This window comes from Petromyzon marinus, chromosome 64, assembly GCF_048934315.1.
Source record: "Petromyzon marinus isolate PM22_M1 ecotype Great Lakes invasive population chromosome 64, UKy_Petmar_22M1.pri1.0, whole genome shotgun sequence".
Lineage (NCBI taxonomy): Eukaryota > Metazoa > Chordata > Hyperoartia > Petromyzontiformes > Petromyzontidae > Petromyzon > Petromyzon marinus.
The window spans coordinates 14,136,076-14,157,423 of record NC_133730.1 but is presented as its reverse complement, the minus strand read 5'-3'; the positions used below and the strand labels follow the sequence as shown (position 1 = coordinate 14,157,423).

The 21,348-nt window shown below is 44.0% G+C and overlaps 1 protein-coding gene across 1 annotated transcript in view; it reads left to right on the top strand.

Annotated features, from left to right (window-relative positions):
* Positions 1–403: 403 nt before the first annotated feature.
* LOC142906382 (anoctamin-5-like) overlaps positions 404–21,348 on the top strand; it is a gene marked incomplete at its 5' end in the record, with an annotated part of 44,527 nt that continues 23,582 nt past the window's right edge. Inside the window, 12 exons of the mRNA XM_076054040.1 lie at positions 404–507; positions 951–1,085; positions 5,803–5,908; positions 6,667–6,727; positions 7,755–7,900; positions 8,567–8,641; positions 9,939–10,164; positions 11,381–11,547; positions 12,918–13,015; positions 13,877–14,007; positions 14,981–15,186; positions 15,889–16,064. Of these exons, the coding sequence (XP_075910155.1) occupies positions 404–507; positions 951–1,085; positions 5,803–5,908; positions 6,667–6,727; positions 7,755–7,900; positions 8,567–8,641; positions 9,939–10,164; positions 11,381–11,547; positions 12,918–13,015; positions 13,877–14,007; positions 14,981–15,186; positions 15,889–16,064 (1,631 nt within the window). The remainder of the gene's footprint in view (positions 508–950; positions 1,086–5,802; positions 5,909–6,666; positions 6,728–7,754; positions 7,901–8,566; positions 8,642–9,938; positions 10,165–11,380; positions 11,548–12,917; positions 13,016–13,876; positions 14,008–14,980; positions 15,187–15,888; positions 16,065–21,348) is intronic.

Genomic DNA, 21,348 nt, shown 5'->3' with positions numbered 1-21,348 from the left:
TATCCATGCATTGGAAAGGACTCCACGAGCACTCTAGAGAGCCATTCTCAAGGGTATTTGGCCGACTATTTCACGTGGGACAGAAGTCTTTGGAAGAATTAGAAGTACCCACACTTCATCCCACAACACGTGAACAACCAATAGATTAACTGTGGGTGCACCCATTTACACTGCTTGCTGGGAAGAAGCAGCGTGATTAAGAAACGTGGTCATTGTTTTAACTGTCGTTCCCATGAAATCAAATGGGCGACCTCTAACTTTGCAAGTCCAGTGCAGTGTGCAACACCATTACACCACAGCAGCGCCACGGCAGAGTTTTGGGGGGGTGGAGCTGGTAATTTGTGAATGTCCATGCAGTGTTTGTGACTAACAATTGCTTTCCCCATGTCAGAGTGAGTCTGTTCATCCCACCAAAAACCCGAACACGCTGGGCGACCGCAACACGCTGCGACGGGAGTGGGCGAGAGCCGGGCGCTCTTTCAAGGAGCAGCCTCTTGACCTTGTGCGGTAAGTTCATGCCCTATCCACTGCTGGATGAAGACTTCCCCAAGCCTTCGCCATCTCTCCCAGTCTCCTGATGCAACGATCCATGTGGCTCCTGCACACATGCTGATTTCATTACTTAAATCTCTGTGGTGCACATCCTCTCAGACGCATTCCTTCTCTTGACTGCCACATCATTCTTAGTCTCGACCACAGGCCATCGTACCTCTTAGGGACGTGCCCTGTCCAGAAAGGTCCTAAGGCTGGACTTGAATGCTAGCTGGGAGTTGATAGCACAGACGGCTGGGGAAATGGAGTTCCAGAATAGCATTTGCCCATGCCTTCCCTGCTCTTCACATTTCCCTCCAGCCCATGGTCCTTGCTTACATATTCGATAGCTACACCACTGGTGCCATGTGCGGTTGGTGATGTTTGCGCTGTGTGTGCGAGTGATGTTGTCGGCACAGGTCATACTTCGGGGAGCAAGTGGGGCTCTATTTTGCATGGCTCGGCTTCTACACAAAGATGCTGATCTTCGCTGCAATCGTCGGCCTGATCTCCTTTTTCTTTGGAGTATTCAGCAATGACCGTGACATCACTAGGTACTGGCCCGACACATGCATACAGACAAATGCATACAAACACACACACACATACACTCATGTGTCAGATGTAGAACTCACACAGATCTCCTGTATAGCAATACAGACTGAACAATGAGTATCAGCAAGCACCTACTAAGGCTATACACAAGTACATATACACGTAAAGTACATATAGACATACATATACACTTATATACAATCCCATGGGATGCTGCCATGGCGTAATAGTTACATTTCTAGAATTGCAGTTTATAGATTTCCAGTGCGATCGCCTGGCATGGCAGCTGAAATAATGGCTAGGTTTCTTCAGTTATCCCACATATGCTCAGCAGTATAAACGGAGACACCGCAGTTAGATGATTGGCAGTTCAGATGTGATGGGGTAAAATGTGGGTACACCCACCGTGTCCAAGACGTCTGGCCATCATGGACGAGTAGGCCAACTATCATCTCGAGGGGCAATCTAGAGCATTCTTTAGTGGAGGACCTTCCACCAGCAGTGGCATGAGCAAGCAATTTCAGGGCCACATCTTTAACATTTCACTATTAAAGTACATATGCACATATATACAATCTCATACAGTTTATATACATATACAGTACAAATATAGTACATTCAATATATTGTATATGTATATATGTTCCAAATGTCTCTGTTTCTAAAAGTAAATCCAAAAAATCAAGCCTAGCTACAATATTTCGGACAATCCAGGGAAAATTAAACATTGTTTTGGATTGCTCAGAAAACATGACATTGCCCATTGTGACGTCACTCACGACGACACGTATCACGTGGCATCGGGTTTCGTCACTCTTGTTCACATGAATATATTGTACATTCTTACGAATTGTAAATAATCCGAAAATCAAAAGCAAAAAATATTCAAATCCAAAATGTTTAAATGTGAAACGTATCCTTATAATACGACTTACACACATAGACTCTTTGGAGCTGCATGACGGACAGCGGGGAGCAAGTGCAGGAAATACATTGCTGTACTCTGTGTCTGGAGTCTTCGCTTCCCATATTCAACCCGTACTGACCAGTGTGGGATGACTAGAATTAAATAGCCCTCATGACCCACGAGGTGTGGGGAGGCCCTCAGCCAGAAGTCGATTGATAAAAGGGCTGTAAACACCCCTGGAAATCAATACATAGAGATGTTACACCACTGATATCAACGAAAATTATAATTAAACATCAGCAAATACCTTCTTTGGTTCTTTCGGTAAAGTCATGTAGAATGAGAATAAAATAATAAATTGATAAAATAAAATAACACAATAATATTCTCACGACGTTTCGGCCACAACACAAGCGGCCTTCATCAGGTGAAGGGACGAGACTGTCTGGTAGGACAGCGCTGGAGTGAAAGAGCCACGTTCAGATCACGGCCTTTAAGCTGTGTGAGAGGAACAAAGCGCCTTGACAAAGGAATTAGCATATAATTTAGCATTGAAATGGCTGAATGATTAGCTTGTGACTGGTCACAGAAATAGCTATGTTAAAAGTTAAAGCATACACATCCGCAGAGGCACCCCTTGATAAAGGAATTAGCATAGAATTTAGCATTGAAATAGCTAAGTTAAAGCATACACATCCGCAGAGGCACCCCTTGACAATGGAATTAGCATAGAATTTAGCATTGAAATAGCTGAGTGATTAGCTTGTAACTGCTCACAGAAATAGCTACGTTAAAGTCAGAGCATACACATTCACCGAGGCACTTAGTACAAATCAAACAGGAGAATTTAGCATTGAAATAACTAGGCGAATTTAGCATTGAAATAACTGAGTGATTAGCTAGTGACTGATCACAGAAATGACTATGTTGAAGTCAAGGCCTACACATCTGAGCTATTCACAGTACTATATAGTGAACCAATAAGAAAACGTGCCAGTTTGTAGGTGGGGGAGTTGATAGTAGCTGCCATCGTTGAGAACTACTCAACGATGGCAGCTATACAAAAATAAAAAGAGATCCCACCAACAGCCTGGTCACCAAAACGAACAAAATCATATCTGATTCAACAGCATTAATTGATGAGATCAAACAGTTCTCGTTGAAACCCTCTGCTGCCAGACCACCAAGATTATATGGCCTTCCAAAGATACACAAAGAAGATACACCCCTTCGTCCCATCGTCTCTACTATCAACTCCCCCACCTACAAACTGGCACGTTTTCTTGCTGATATACTGCGACCTTTCACTGGAAAAACCACCTCTGCGGTACTAAATTCTACTCACCTGGTATCGACAATCAAAGGCATTTCCCTGTCCCCAAACGACCTGCTTGTCAGTTTTGATGTGGTGTCCTTGTTCACCAAAGTCCCGGTACCTGACACCATCGCTATCATTGAAGACCTGGTTCATCAAGGACTGCATACTGATGTACCCCCCCTGGTGAGACATTGCTTAACCAACACATACTTCACCTGGAATGGAACTTTCTACAAACAAACTGAGGGCACCCCAATGGGCTCCCCCCTATCTCCGGTTGTAGCCAACGTATTCATGGAAAAATTTGAAACTGACGCCATCCAGACTGCCACTCTACGCCCGACCTTATGGAAGAGGTACGTTGATGACACCTTTGTCATCTGGCCACATGGCCAGCCTGCTCTAGACCAATTCCGCGACCACATCAATTCCATACACCCAGCAATCAGATTTACCATGGAGGTCGAAAAAGATGGCAAACTACCCTTTTTGGATGTCTTAATTAAAAGGAGACATGATGGTTCAATGAGCCACTCTGTCTACAGGAAAGCTACCCATACAGATGCTTACTTGAAACCGGATTCCCACCACCATCCATTCCAGAAGAACTCCCTCATCAAGACTCTATACCATAGAGCCCAATGCATTTCCGACCAGGAACACATTACCAGTGAACTCAAGCACGTACACCAGGCTCTCAGGGCTAATGGCTACTCCGACTACACAATCCGCAAAGCCATCACACCAGTCATGAAGAAGGATCCTCTTGTGGAGCCACTCAAAACCATCACCTTACCCTACATTGCAGGGGTCACTAAAAAGATCTCCAAAATCCTGAATAAACACAAGATCCAGGTCCGATTCAACACAGTACATAAAATCCGTGATTTAGTTCCATCTGTAAAAGATGCTGTTCCAGACATACAATACCCGGGCGTTTACAAACTAAAGTGCCTCTGTGGTAGTAGCTACATTGGAGAAACCAAAAGACATATCTCGGACCGCATCCGCGAACATAAAGCAGACTTGAAACACGGTAGGACGAACTCCTCTGCCGTGGCAGATCACTGTTATAATTCAGTGGGCTCACATGACATTGACTTCTCCAAGACGGAGGTTCTTTGCAAACCAACCGGCTACCATGAGAGATTCGTTCATGAGGCCATTCACATATACAAGCACAGAGACAATTTCAACCGAGAAGATGGATTCTGGCTTAGTAACCACTGGACAGATGTTTTAAACCATTTCTGTTCTTAATTAATTGTATTTTTACGATGACCTTCAGACCGCAGCTCTTTCGCCAGCATTGACTCTTAATACCTCTCACACCACGGTTAATGGTATGGTTTTACAACATGGAGTATAATAGCGCCTCGCAGCTGTCTCTCTCCCCCTCCTCTGTTCCGACCATGGACGAACTCGTCCGTCTGAACTGGGCCCGTAGCTATCCGTGGTGCTAAAGTTGAGGGTAAGAATCCACCCATTTTTTCGCCATATAGCATTGTGATATATAACGACTTATTGTTGGTAGCTTAGCTGATTGGAGAATATAGAGTTTATTGATAACATTAAGGTAATTTATATTTTAGTTTTTTATTGGTTCACTATATAGTACTGTGAATAGCTCAGATGTGTAGGCCTTGACTTCAACATAGTCATTTCTGTGACCAGTCACTAGCTAATCACTCAGTTATTTCAATGCTAAATTCACCTAGTTATTTCAATGCTAAATTCTCCTGTTTGATTTGTACTAAGTGCCTCGGTGAATGTGTATGCTCTGACTTTAACGTAGCTATTTCTGTGAGCAGTTACAAGCTAATCACTCAACTATTTCAATGCTAAATTCTATGCTAATTCCATTGTCAAGGGGTGCCTCTGCGGATGTGTATGCTTTAATTTAGCTATTTCAATGCTAAATTCTATGCTAATTCCTTTATCAAGGGGTGCCTCTGCGGATGTGTATGCTTTAACTTTTAACATAGCTATTTCTGTGACCAGTCACAAGCTAATCATTCAGCCATTTCAATGCTAAATTATATGCTAATTCCTTTGTCAAGGCGCTTTGTTCCTCTCACACAGCTTAAAGGCCGTGATCTGAACGTGGCTCTTTCACTCCAGCGCTGTCCTACCAGACAGTCTCGTCCCTTCACCTGATGAAGGCCGCTTGTGTTGTGGCCGAAACGTCGTGAGAATATTATTGTGTTATTTTATTTTATCAATTTATTATTTTATTCTCATTCTACGTGACTTTACCGAAAGAACCAAAGAAGATGAATCATTGCAGTCACGAAAGCTTTAAATCGAAATCAGCAAATACATTTTACTTTGGAAAATGCTTGATGTTGGAACCCATAATTTAGTCTGACTTTGTTTAAAGGGAGGGTATGACACATTCAAAGGTGGCATGACCTTTAGGCAAATTATATTTCTCATCCAAGTGTACTATGCCCATTAGTGTGTTTATGTTCGTGCGTGTCTATGTGTGCAGTGGAGAAATATGCAACAACACCATCGGAGGATCCCTGGTCATGTGTCCCCAGTGTGACCAAAAATGCACCTTTTGGAGGCTAAATGATACCTGCGAGACTGCGAAGGTATCACACAAATACACCATCGATGTTCCCTCTAAATAAGGATACTTATTGGTTATTGGTGCTGTGCATCATTATCACAAAGCCAACTCACGTTGCTGAGATTGTATCATTAACATTAACCATGATCACTAGATTGCAGCACATCATGCTAAACACTATGCTGCCATTCGTGTGGGTGTTAAAAATTTTTATACTAATAATACACGTGTGATCATTTTTAAGGTAGTTAGTTATAGTTTTAGCAAATAGGGCATTTTAATGGACTAAGTCGATGGTTAGACAAATACATGAAAATGAATGCATCGTCACATCCCAGCGGGAGTGCAAAAGTGACTTTGTCTGAGTAAATCCGACACGATGTATTTCATGAGTATTTCTCCACGATCAATACAAGTGGACAAAGTATTTTGAAATCTGAATTTCAGTGCTAATTAGTTGACATGTCATGCCGAAATAATGATTATTCACTTTAAAGTGTCAGAAATGTATGTCCACAATCATGGAACTGCCTATTGCTTATTTTGCTCTTTCTGTCACATTTATACAGATTTGTTTGATACATGAATAGCGCTATAATATCAGACATTGTAGAGCATTGTCATCTCCACAATTTAATGGATGTTTCATGAGTGATTAATCTATTTTAACTTAAAAATCAATCGATGCATCATTACTTTCCTGCTGTTGATATTGAAAAGACGTGGATGCTAAGATTTAAGGTTTAATTGTGACTAACACCTCTGATTGTGCCGTTGCAGACTTCACACATGTATGAAAATCCGGTCACCATATTCTTCGCAGTTTTCATGGGACTTTGGGGTAAGTGATGCTAAGCATTGGCACACATTGTCCAGACACAGTGACAAGTATCAACATGTTTGCAATGATGATGAGCACATTTGGCCACATACAGTGTTAAAGAAGTTCAACATACATACGTACAACCATATACAGTACCATCATGTCTTGCAATGTTCGTATGCAGTGATCCTGACAGTCCTATTATGAACCCACTGCTCAATGAGGGCAAATTTGGACCATGACTTGCACACATTGTCCTACTCTTACGAATGATAACCGATAATCTTTAATGTCCACCGTGAAGCAGATGGTGTGTATTTTTGTGCAATTAATACACGGGCAATATTAATCAGGGCAGCCACATAATTTGAACCACGAACCTCTGCAACAAGCAACGAATGCGGTACCCCAAGGCGATTCCATGAAAAATGCAAAGTGGCCAGGTGGCTCAGAGTTCAGAGTGCTGCGTTGCCGCCGCTGAGATTCTGTGTTGAAATGAAAGTGGCCACCTGCGATTAAACCAGTTTCTCAATTATAGCAAGATGATGGTCTCAACTCAGTCACCGATATCTGCACAACAAATACAAAAAATCCATGATGTTAAAGTTGGTTCTGTACTTAATTAGGCTACATTCCAGCTCTGAGAATAAAAATGTTAGCTTGACTATCACGTAACAAACGCTCCTCTCCGTGGCAAAGCATTTGGGAAAGAGCTACCCATACTGTGTGGACCAGAGATCACAGAGGTAGCTCTGTGACATTCACTTTTGTGTAACGTTTTGTAACACGAAGAGCAGCACTGCTCTGTTATAGATCCAAAGGAAAACTCAATCTCATGCCATGCCACTCAGTGCAAGTGGGATAAAATTGTGGCAATGTACCAAAAAAAGCCAATAAAGGTATTTATGAAAGAAAAAAAGTACTAATGAAGTTACTTTGAACATTACATTTAACAGACTACATTAGGTAACCTTTGAACCCTTGAGCAATCGATAGTGAAATTACTTTTCTAAGTAAATCCTCCCCGTGTGGTGTGTCGCAACAGCCACGGTGTTCCTGGAATTTTGGAAGCGTCGCCAGGCATCGCTCGCGTACCGCTGGGACCTGACGGCAGCGGCGGAGGAAGGAGACCCCATCCGGCCCGAGTACCTGGCTCGCTGCACGACCACGAAATGTAACATCATCACCATGGTAATGCTTTTTGCTGTCACCACGGCGACTACCTCATTGCACACACACACCTCTGTTTTGTAATGTTGCATGTGTAACTGTTCACTGTTTTCCTAGTTTTTCTTCTAACATATTTGTTGGCCTTTGGTCAATTGTGTTTTCCTCCCAATATTATCCCGATTGTCCTATCGGCATCGTTATGAAACAATGTCCATTTGGAACTCTATGTTATGGAAAGGTTTGCTGAAGCAGATGTTACATAATTACTTATAAGATCCCTTCAAGTAAACACACACTAGAGGGTGGCCCTTTCGCATCAGCCCTGCTACAAAGAAATGTTCATGATGGTCAAACTCATCTTTTTTAATTCTGAAAGGTGAAATTTGTCCAAATTAAGAAAAGAAACAAATGTAATATTGGTGACCAGGCTGATCGGCTTACTACTTGGTTTTATTGGAGGCAGCTGCCTGGATTAAAACCAAGAAATCTCAGCGCTGCCAGCTCAACTCTCAGACATCAGGACCATCAAATCCATTCCTTTATATCATCGCATGCTTAACTAGTAGTGGGGAAAACAAATAATAGTTCATCAGTCAACCTTAACGGCTCACACTAACATTGGTCACTCCGACAGACTAATCTATATACAAATGCTTTTCCGTCTGTGTCCGTGCATTGTGAGTGCAGAAGGAGGAGCCTCATATGCCTAAGAGGATACTGAGGTTCCGATACTGCCTCTCCGGGATCATGGTGTTGTTCTGGGTGAGTCCGCCAACTCAACAGCAACATTGAACCCCTTCTCCTGATCCAGTGAGCTATGGCCAAGTCACCTGCTATGTTCCTCATCTTGGAGGCGAAGCAGGTTTTGAGCCTGGGTACTGCACGAATGGGTAACCATCATGCACAAAATGGACTGTAGGCTGCTGCAGAGCTACCTTGTGGCCAACAGAGAACTGCATTCTTTTGCTTCCATCCTTTACCAACCTGTACTGGTGTGCATGGTGAAGTATGGGAAAATAACCCTGACAACCTGCACAGGTTTGGGGAGGCCATCATCCAGCAGTGGATTCATATACGGGTTATACACATATATATATTTTTACTTGACCCAATCCTAACCTCCACACTCTGCTCCACCAGTCAGAATCGCTCTCAAACTATGTTGTTCCTCCTGTGTGATCCATTGAGTGATTACAAAGTGGGGGTATAGATACATGCATAATTATATAACTTACAGCCCTTTGTCAATCCAATCACCTGAAATATCTACAGGTGGCCCAAGGCAATGAATACATCATGAGCCGTATCATGTTATCCACCTGCTCCTGTCAACCTCGATTTGGGTTTCTCGAGACTAGTCCTCGGCCTTAAGGCCAGATGGAAAAGATTTCCTCAGCTCCTTGGCCTTGAGTGTGTGGCCTCAGTCCGAGGAGTTTTACTAGAGGTACCGACCTTGACACTGGCCTCATACTAGCGCACCCAACCTTGAGTGACCTTGACACTGATTGTGGCCTAAAAAGCTGCCGCCTTGGCCTCACCTTGGCCCTGTGGCTTTTGGTCTCAACTTCACATCTGAACGTGGCTCGAGGTCAAGCAGGGCCAGGGATAGTAATTCCTTTCATAACCTTGCATCATTTTCTACAATTGACCACGTGACGTTACCATTACACGTTCATTGTGTGTGATGTTAGCGAAACAGCTCAGGTTTTGTTTAACATGTAGGCTTTTCGCGACCAATATCATCCATAATATTTTTTTTGGATTAGATCGCGTAAATATGTGTCATTAAACCCACCACCACCCGACAAAGCCAATTAGTAAAGTTGTTCACGTAAACAGAACATGCCAATTCATTACTAGTATAGCAAATTCACAATATCTACAATCTGAGTACGACGTTTTGCCAGTCATTTGGTTCTGCTGTAGACAAACGAACTGGCACCTCCTGAGCCACACCAGGCTAGCTCGGCACAGCTAACTCACGGCTTGGTTATATAGTGGAAAAGAGCTACAAGACTGTCAATCTCACCCACCTGTGTGTTTATTGTGTTACTGGCAGATCCTCCTGATTCTTGCTGCAATTTTGGGTGTGGTTGTTTACCGCCTGTCCATCTTTGGCATACTCTCCTCGAGTATCCCCAATCATGTGACCAAGATCAAGGTGATCGGTGCCCTACTTACACCTGATATGGTTACCACCATCACGGCCTCCATCCTCAACATCGTAATCATATTACTACTCAACAAAGGTTACGACAAGCTGGCCCTCGTCCTCACTGATCTGGGTAGGTGTCATCACCATCACGGTTTGCATATGTTTATTTTATTATACGCCACAAGAGAACACATGTAAATTTGAAGCTTGGATAAATGTTGTGCATGGTAAATAATGTCGCTGTAAAAATGTCATCATGATTTTAACCTTGCACCATGGGGCCATGAATAGCAACATCAGTGCATCATCCAGTCACTTGTTCAACTACTGCCTGTTTTTGTCAGAACTCTCTTAAATTTTTCCTCCAGTTTCATTCCGATTGGGCTATCAGAATCGTGTCTTGAGATGAAGTATCCAATGGGATCTCTTGTAGACCAGTGCAACCCTTAATGTCATGAAATGGCCCTAGAAGTGAATATCACTGAGCTACCTCTGAGACCCTTCATTCAAGTGAACTCTGGTTCACACATTAGGGGGAAGCACTTTTCAATCCACACTACTACGGAATATAATGTTAATCTCGTAACAGTCAAATTGCTCATTCTCACAACTAGAATTTCACCAAATTAAGTGATGAACCAAATGGTGTATGTTACAAATGTATATGCCATCATTAGTAACCGTCCTGAAGCCATCAATTCACTGCACTTGAGAACACATGTTACCAGAGGCCGCTGCCTGGATTTAAACCCAGGATCTCAATGGTGCCAACTTAGCACTCTGATTTCACCTCTCGATCCATTGAATCACTGAATGTAATTGTGGGCTGACCCTCACTGCTGCATTGCTACCTTCTAGTCAGCTGTCAGCTATCTGCTTGTGTTGCTCATGTTGCCAGCTACTGAGCCCTTTATTAGTAATTTATCCTGCTGAAGCCTGCACCCCCTCTGAAAGGTGACCCATGATAATTACTAAGATACACCTTATAGATATTTGAGAATCAAGTGCACTGGCTTTCAGACATCATACGGACAGTGTAAATGGCTTAATTGCAAATGGAGACTGAAGGACACTCCACAGGGCGAATGTGGTGAACAACACCTGGTAAACAACTTGTGCACTGTCACTCATTCCCCAGCAACATCTTTGAAATTAACTTTTGATCTTCAAATTCATTTTAATGGATATCAAAGCACGTTACATTGTGAAATGTTGCTATTCCTCAATGCGGCATAATTATCAGTGGCTTCTCGTAGCCTGTGTGCCAGAAACTATGAAAGTAACATCAAAACTGATTGCCCTGTTTGATGTTTGTGTCCATGTGTGCCTTTGTATCACACCCACAGAGATGCCCAAGACGCAAGGAGAATATGAGTATCGGCTGACGTTCAAGAAATTCTTATTTCAGTTCGTCAACTTCTACTCGGCGTCTTTCTACATTGCATTTTTCAAGGGGAAATTCATCGGCTTCCCCGGAAGCTACACTTACTTTGGAAAATGGAGAATCGAGGAGGTGTGTAGATCTGAGGGGTTGGCCCCTCTGTTTTCTATGCTGTTTGTACAACATTTTTATGTTTTACTTTTGTAGTTGATATTTTTCCCAACAATTGTCTTCACACCGTGCTGTTGGTGAAATGTCGAAATAAGGACTCTTTCTTTTGGAACTCTAAAAGGCCTCATTGTCTTCACACCTGGTCACCAGCTCTAGCATTAACACAGTCTCCGGAGTAAAACAGTTTTCGAAACCAGACTTGAGAGAGCACGAGGTCACCACGAGCAGAACACGTGTTAGACTGATGCAATTGGTAACCCAGTTAACTTGAGGGTGTTAGTTTATCACATATTTTGCAAGTAGTACCCTTGTGGTCTCTCATTGGACATTTTCAATTATATACCGTATTTATCAAACGCCATTTATTTAAAATTATATATTTGATCATCCTTAAAAATGTACAGTATTTCAGCCCCCCTCAAGGATATGTTTAGCCACTACCTATGACTCACTGTGGCGCAGTGGAGCACGTTGTGTTAGAGAACGGCCCCGTAATATGATATCAAGAACGAATTCTGGAGTAAGGAATTAAGCAGCATTGCGTTGTGCACACGTTAAATAAATGTCATTAAGACAGTGTTAATGACACGTAGTTTAACATTTACATAATTGCCATTCAGAGTCACCCTGAGTATTTGCAGTCACTCTATGCTTGGAAGAAAGTCCATTGCCCAAAATGTGCACCTGTTGCTCATGTTTCTGTTTGAAGGCAGACTTGTTGACACATGAGATGATTATAATGAGTACATTTGGTGTTATATTAAGGTGCCTACTTCTCCTGCTGCAGATTTGTAGGAAATCGTCACGAGGGCGATTCATTGATTGATATCCTCTCAAAAACAATACACATAAAGGATAAAGAATACAGCTTATTATTTAAGTGCCTCTGTGTTTTCTACCAACTTAATTTCATGTTTTACGATTATTATATTTACTAGACGATGCTCTGCAATTAAACTCACCTGATACTAAACACCAACTGCAGTATGCATGTTGTGTGTTGAACTTATTTTGCACCGTACACAGCCTGCATCGGATGTGTGGGGGAAGGACAACAAACAAAACATTATCAGATGCGCCACCATTTTCTTTATTTAAAATACATGAGGGGGAGGGGGAAAGTGTTTCTTATAATCTGGAGAATATTGATATTCTTAATCACTGTCCCCTCTAACATATGGAGCCGTCAGTTTTGCAGTGTGCAATTGACTGAAGAGAAGAATGTGAGAGGATCATTAGAAATGATGTGTGGTATCCATATATGTATTACCCAATATTTCATATCTTCAGTGTTTAACCTGAATCTATTCTCCACCTCATCCCCCCTCCAGTGTCCCCCAAACGGCTGTCTCTTTGAACTGACTTCTCAACTCACTGTCATCATGGTAGTGAAGCAGATGGTTGGCAATTTTCAGGAGGTCATCATCCCGTAAGTATCGCATGAACACATGATAGCTGTGAAGTCTGATTACGGCGTTTCCTCGTGTAACGCGGTAGATGCGTTCCTGAAAATTTCCGCATGAAGTAAAAACGCGCAAGGAAGGAATTACTAAGTTAATCACATTTGCACAGTAAAATCAACCTGCAGTCATCCCATGGTGGGATAAATAACTCAGGCAAGGCTGCCGTGTTACTGTATCATTCGGCATGCTTTATCAAACTGCTCAGCCGCGCAACTCAAGACAGTCGTTCATCGTCGACTGCTCAGGAAAGCATTATAATGGCCGCGTTCAGCGTTTTAACAGTGTGCATTCCACATTATAATGGACACGTTCCACGTTGTGTGAAAAGTTTTCCCAAATATAGGAACCATGTTACAATGAAAATGTGTTGTGTGAAAACGCATTCAGCGAAAAGTCATGTCGACAGCTTGTTAGCAGTGTGCACTGGTTAAGCAGTGAACACCAGCCAACTGGACAAAGTTCACCTCGTTAGTATCATGTGATATTCCGATCAGACGCTTCGTACATAGTTTCATAATATTAGACAAGCAACTCCCATGACTGAAAGAGTGTAGTGGATTGACAACGGGCTAAATGAAAAACAGCTACTACTTAGGTTTTAGCAGTTGTTTTGTACAGCTCTCTGACATGTTTTGTGTCATACCGCATATTGTTTGGCATGTCTTGACGTTTCGCTCCACGTGCTTGGGATATTCACATGATACAACCTGAAAACGCAGTGGAAAGCTATGAAATAGCAAACCTAGAGTTGATGAACAAATGGATATGCACGTGTGTAAGGGTGTCTCTGTGTCTGCACATGCGTACCTCCCCCCTCAATTCCCCAGATGGTTCAGCAATTGGTGGGCCCAGCGTCGGGCCAAGCTAAGGCCTGAAGCTGTCTACACGCGCTGGGAGCAAGACATGGACCTACAGCCCCAGAGCCCACTTGGACTCTTTGATGAATACCTCGAGATGGGTACAATGAGCTCAGAGGATCACACTACGGAGTCAACGCGTTTTACTTTATTATTAAAAAAAACACACACAATTGGGTATCATTTGACTATATAGGCACGTGTGTACGGCCCCTGGGTATCTGTCGGACATTGTTGTGGGAGGGAAATTACCCACACTTCGGGTTGTTGAAGGCAGGGAGCACAGATGTAAGAGCTTAGATGTACAATACAACAATGTAATTTGCTGCACTGTCCTCTGCTGCTCACAACCCCACAATAACTATTGCATGGTCACCCATGCAACCAATTTTCAGGCTCAGCTCTCCTTAACTTCTGGGATCTGATTAAATCTGACGCGTACTGGGTGATTTGGCCATAGGCACCAATCTATGGATATACTATAACACAATTGTCTTTGAGCATGCGCGTATGTGCATATGTACGGAGTTAAGTTTTAGAAACAATAGGAGCACATATTTGCTCCTCTTGTCTGCTAACCAATGCAGCTACATTGGTCAGCTTGGGTTGACGTTTCTCCCCCTTACTATTTATTTAAAACTCTTGTGCATCATGTCCACTGTGGTTAACTGCTGTGATTTGTTGGCATTTCAGCCACAGTGCATATGCCTAAAAATGTGTGGTACGGTTAATGGAGTCCTCAATACAGGATGTGATCTAGTTATTATAGCCACCTAGTGGTGGAAAATGGTGCGAAAGAAACCCAGGTTAACCAGAGCTGAGCATTAAAGATGGTAGTGGCTGGTCGCATCTCAGTGGCCAATGTAATGGACACGATAATTTTGTGAACAAATGATACGAAAATGTGATCATATTTTGGGGTCTCCTTTGACTAAAACACATTCAATGTATTGAAAACATGTTTTGTTTGCTTAAAGTAATCACAACATAACAGCATTAAGAGTGTGTGTCTATATCCTGTTTCACTCATTATCCTATCCTTGCCCCCCTACCCATTCTCAAAATATACCCCAGTTATCCAATTCGGGTTTGTCACTCTCTTCGTGGCATCATTTCCACTTGCGCCATTGCTCGCACTGCTGAACAACATCATCGAAGTGCGGGTCGACGCGTGGAAGCTCGTAACGAAGATGAGGAGGCCTGTGGTTTCGCGAGCAAGAGGAATTGGAGCCTGGGCCGACATTCTGAGTTTCATTGCCACCCTCTCTGTAATCACCAATGTAAGTCGCCAGATTGTCCGCTCGCTTTCTCGCTCAGTATCCCATCTTATGAGTGACATAACATGTCATGTTAGCCGTGTGGGTTCTTTTTACCATACTTCACCATTCTGGTCATGGCAGGTTTGAGAAGAGGTGTAGTGGGGGACCAGGAGCGGTTCGGGTATCACTCGTCACTGATGTTAGTCGTAGCTGGAAGTCAATTGCATGTGTGCTGAATTCAAAGTGCAGTGCACGAATCACTGCACCACCGCTCCTATCCACTCTCTCCCAAAATCGCAAAAGGTAAAGCCTTGCAATTGCTTGCTCATGTCACTGCTGGCAGAAGGGCCTCAACTAAAGGTAGCTCTAGAGAACCCCTCTACACGGTATTTGGCCTACTCTTCCATGATGACCAGACATGTTGTAAGATGTGGAATTACCTGCGCTAAAACAGTGATGAACCCATTTATATTGCTAATTGGACAGAGGTGGGGGAGATTTAAGAAAATGATCCATTGCTTCAACTGTTGTGTCAGGAGACTGAACTGACGACTGCCAGATTGCAAGTCCTTATATGGTAACCATTTCACTCTGGCAGCAACCCCCCAAATTGTATTTGTGAAAATTAATGTAATTGCCAAGGTAAGATGTTCAGAAGCCTTGGTCAAATCATTGCATGCTAAGTGACCGCTATCGCTGTGCCTCCGTATGCTAATTCCACAGTCATGCATCTTGGCGTTCACAACGGACATCATCCCACGCCTGGTGTATTATTATGGATACTCAGCAGAGTATGGCACAGGTTCGCCTACAATGCATGGGTACACGGAGGACAGCTTTTCAATTTTCAAGATCAGCGACTTCAAGGAGCAAAATTATCCCAACATCCTGCCAGCCTGGTTTGATCCGGCAATCCACACAACCTGCAGGTTTGTGCCATTCAGTGTCATGCCCAGCTATCGGGGGTGCCGTCCCTGCGAATGTGATGCACTGATGTCTGGGTGTGTTGTCCAGGTAGATGCGACATCCTTCTGGGTGTGGCGTCCTCCTGGCTCCGCCCCTTCCTGATTAGGCTCGTTTTCTTCCTCTTTTCACTCCGTGACTTTCCTTTTAAGACCCACACTTCCCCTAGGCCCCACCTCTGTTTATGCCCTGCCCCTTACCGTGGACACAGGGTTTGGCTTAGTTGGGTAGTAAGGGGTTGTGGTAGGGTTGGGGGAAGAGTGTGCATGGTGGGTGGGGACAGTAAAGGGGGTGGGGGGGGGAATTGGAGGGGGGGAGCAGTGGGTACGGGTGGGATGGCTTCACAACCAAAGTCCCACTTAGAGAAATATAATAATAGATTGATATAAATTCTAGCTCATTGTTACCTTGCTAAAGAGTAATGTTATTTATTTATCTATCGATCCACGACTGCTTAATTGAGTCTCAAGATCCCTTTGCAGGAAGACCGTGCATTGGGATTCCAGTTTAAGGTGGTCTTATGCATGTGGGATGCAATAAGAGGTCCTGGAGAACCCATGATATTGAAATGAAGCTTAAAGGTTTACACAGACATGAAACCACTTGGTCTACAGCCATCTTCTGGTCACCTCAGCACAGATAGTTAAGAAATTGATGCGATCTACCAACCCTTTTCTCTAACGTTTTTGAATTGCTGGCATACACAACTATAATCAATATAACCATATTGATCGATATTTAATATAACCTTACTTGACTATGATCAAATCACCACGAATGCAGCTGATCTTAGACTATGATCAAATCACCACGAATGCAGCTGATCTTAGATTCCGGAAGTCAAGCCGGCTTGAGCCTTGTTCGTGCTTAGATTGATGATCACCATGCACAATGCAGGTGCAGTAGGCGACTGTGGAGCTAGGTTGTCAGCAGTGGGTAGTTCAGCAAAATTAACAGTTGTGCTATATTCCTCTCCCATTATCTGTACTCCCTGCCTTCGCCAACCTGGCATGGACCAGCGTGAACCATTGTCAAAAGAGCCCCCACAAGCTGCACGTTGTGGGAAGGCCCTCTTTCAGAAGCGGATTTTTTTAAGGGCTGTGAACGCATATACCGTTTGTGCACAACCATACTTGTTCAATTTAGCGCCAACTCTACTTTCGAGGCACTTTGCTCAATATAGTCCATGCGTGTTTGTGGTTGTACGTGTGTAGGTATCCAGGTTATCGCTACCCGCCGGATCATCCCCAAGCCTACTCCGTCACCAAGCAGTACTGGCAAGTACTGACGGCAAAGCTGGCCTTCGTCATTGCCATGCAGGTACACATCAACATGCACACACACACACACATTCATAAACCCATTGAAAGATAAAGGTACAGCCCTCCAATTACTTGCTCATGTCACTGATGGCAAAAGCGCTCCTGCTATAGGGAGCTCAAGAGAGACCCTTAAGATGTATTTTTACTGCTCTTCCACACTGGTCAGACGTCTTGGGAAGATGTGGGAGTTCCCACACTGGACAGAACCAAACTCAGCCGACCAATTGACTGGATGTATTCCATTTACACTGCTAGGTGGATAGAGGCAGTGGAATGTAAAAAAAAACTTTCACCATTGTTTACACTCCCACGACCAAAGATCAATTCACACCCGTGACCTCTGGATTGCAAGTCTAGTGTGCAAAGCCTTACACTACTGCACCATCGTATAGACTCATCTGTGAGCAGTTGTTAAGGTCAGCAGAGCAAACCGTGATCATTGTCAATGGGTCATTACAGATAATGCCAGTAATGCTATTACACCTCACAATTGCACAGTATTTCTGAGATCACAAATAATAGTGGTAATACAATACTTTCATCATGCAGCAGACGATTCATGTTGTTGATGCAATTTGTCACACGTAAGCATGTGTGCTTGTGGGAAGGGGAGCGGCTGCGTTGTTGTTTGTGAACTGCGCTACCAATCCTGTGTGACCGGAGTACTATTTCTGGCCACAGCCAACAACAGTGGAAAATATTAGAACCAGTGTTGAGCTTCCCTTAAGTTGATTCTGTCTTAAAATGAGTACTTGATGAAGTGTGTGAAAATCATCACTGGCGAGATAAAGGTGCACACCACCCCCACAGGCACTGTGCGAACCTTCATAGATGCACTTGTCTCAGTCTGTGAAAGGCTACACAGGGAATCTTTGTAGTGGTGACATGGCCGAGTGTAAGTGTTTGTTGATTGTTGCGGTAATTTGCGGCTGCCCAGGTGAATACTGTGGGTGCATTAACTGCACATCATAAATGTTGCCTGCTGCATAGTGAACGTAAAAAACCCATTAAGTAATTCAAAAAAAGTGCCTCGGTATAATTTGCCAAATGTTCAAAAATTACTCAAATGACTTAATTTAATTTGGGAAAAACGACGTAACAATATAATATCCCTAGGCTGCAGGTCCCCGGAATAGTTGACCTGAGATGTAAAGCACTTTGAGATGCTGCCATATTATATTTAGTAAGCACCCTTTACATGCAAATCCTGAAACTGAAAATCCTTTACCTGTGTGTGGACGTGTGCAGCACGTGGTGTTACTCACGAAGGCCTGCATTGCATACATCATCCCGGACACGCCATCCCATGTGCGCGCCTGCATGCGCCGCGAGCGCTTCGTCGTACAGACGATTCTGCAGCAGGCAGAGCTGGGCCGTCTCCGTAACACCCTCCTCACCGATGCCCCCAGCTCACCGCCATCGCCTCAATTCCACGTTGAGGATGAGCAGGCAGAGATGGGCCTGCTTCGCTGCTCACTGCATAAGGAGTCTCCTGGCGTATTGCACCCACCCCAGCGGTGCCACATGGAGAATGAGCAGGCAGAGAAGACTGGTGACGACTCACTGCTGAAGGGATCCGAGGAGGAATCAAGCAGCGAGGATTCGTCAACTGTCTTCTACAGCATATAAACTACTCAGACTTTTAAAGGAGGCTGCTATCCTAACGCTGTTTGCACGTGGACAAGGACATTGCAGTCGAGGACTATCTGTATATATATATTAATAAATAGTTTATGATTTAACATGTCTCAATCATCTCATGTCTTTTCATACGAATCACGATGTGAATGAGGAAAACTAGAAATTATTGTTATTTTGTAAATATTTTTTATTTTGGTTTAACACGTAGGCTTTCGGGCCCAATATCATCCATAGAGGTGTGTTTTGGGTTAGATCGCGTACATATATAAACGTGTCGTTAAAACCCACCACCACTCGATACAGCCAACTAGTAAGGGTTGTCATGGAAACAGAACAAGCCAATTCGTCACTGGTACTTTGGAGAGCCAAGCCACAACATTTATAATCGGAGTACGACGTTTTGCCAGTAATTACAACTAGCTTCATCAGGCGACAGCCAGATTTGTGACACTCTCGCGCAAAGTGGGGGGGGGGGAGATTACCGAGTCAACGTACATTATGCATGTGCATAATGAGAGCATTTTGATCTTGTCCTTCCTGTCTATTGTGTATTAAAATAGCCGTACCAATGGTAATCCCTATTGAAGTATGGTGCCCTTTATAGGCATGCATTTAAATAATGTATTATTTGTTGGCACCCGTGTTCAGCAGTAGCAGAGCACACGTGCCAACAAGGACACTCAGTTGATTTTAATGTTGAAGTTCTGTGCAAAACTAGCTACTGCTGGCCAAGAATAATTCGAGAATCTATCGAAATTGAAAGAAAAATTTACCGTTCGGATAGCTACCGCCTTTGTGCTGTGTGGAAGCGACCCATCAAATAGTACATTAGATGAAACTCCGAGTACCCACTCAGGAGGTATAGTGGTAAAGCAGTGGAGGAAAAAAAAGCAAATTTTTAAATTTGCCCTTGTTGAATGATAGAGTCGAGACACACAGCAAGCGAGATTAAGAAAGCACATCGGAAGAAATAATGGAGGTGAGAGAGAGAAACAATTGCCTCCTGGAGAAGGAAAGGCATTCCTACCGAGGGAGACAAGTTGACAAAGATTTTGATAATGGGAACCGGTGGCGTGGCTCGATCTTCCCTAGGTGCGCAACACGCTACCGAAAGAAAACTAAATCCTATTCAAAGGCTAAAATAAGCTCCATTTTTTGTATAAGAGCCGGATAAACAATAACCCCATCCATAGACTGAGGAAGAAAGGGAAGAGCCTGAACAAAGGGGAGGAGATTACGACGGAGATGGGTTGGAGGTGGAGAGAAGGGGAGAGGGGAGGCCGTAAAGGTGGCTGCACATTCAAGGAAAGCGGCGTAGAAAGAGTTGAACGGGGACATGGAGACAGTAGAGACAAGGGTGGAGAAAGAGGAAGGGAGGATCTTTCAGTGCTCGCTACAGGAAACCCACAAAACTGAATTTCCTAAACTCGTGTCGCCTCCGTGACAGCAGCACCACCAACGCCACAGACTCACCCTCCTCAAATCGACAATACCATCTCCATTGCCGACCAGCCACGAGATGGCTGCTCTCAACACCTCGGTCGTGGTGTATGCAGCAAAAGACTTCCGGCTGGTGAGCATCCGGCCATTGCGAGGGTTGGAAATAAACTGAAGCACGGGGCGACTCCCACAACCTTCGGGTATTTCCCAACTGGATGATGTCTTGGGACGAAGCCAGAAGTAAGCCAAATACGCACTCAATAAATGGGACAAAGATCCCAGAGAAGCCTCCAGAAATGTCACAGGAGGCTCGGGTGTGAGAAACCAGACTCCATGTGGGGTCCTCCAGACCTCTGCCCTCCAGTTCATCAACATTTGTAAAAGCAGGACGTCTCAAAGGTACGTAGCATGGGTGAGGGACGATGTTGAGAACCACGTTCCATGATTAGGCGCTTTGACAGGTTGGGATCCGAGTAAACTTTTAATGGACCTCACCCTACGACATTACGGATAGAAGGATAGTGTGCCGGCACAATCCGGACACCCTGCTACACCGAAACACTCTGCTGCATCAAACTCCCTGGTACAGCTAAACACTGGCACGATTACGCTCAAATACACACAAACTCTCGCTCAGCCAGTTGGTACACAGGTTGTCAGTTGTGGGGGACGCGGGCCCCCGGCTCCCCACCCGGGGGAGGGCTGATCTCGAGAGGGCTGCGGGCTCCGGACTCCTCGCTCGAGTGAGAGCAGCCGCTACTCGACTCCTCGCTCGCGGGGAGAGGGCTGCCGCTCTCCGGCTCCTCTCTCTGGCTCC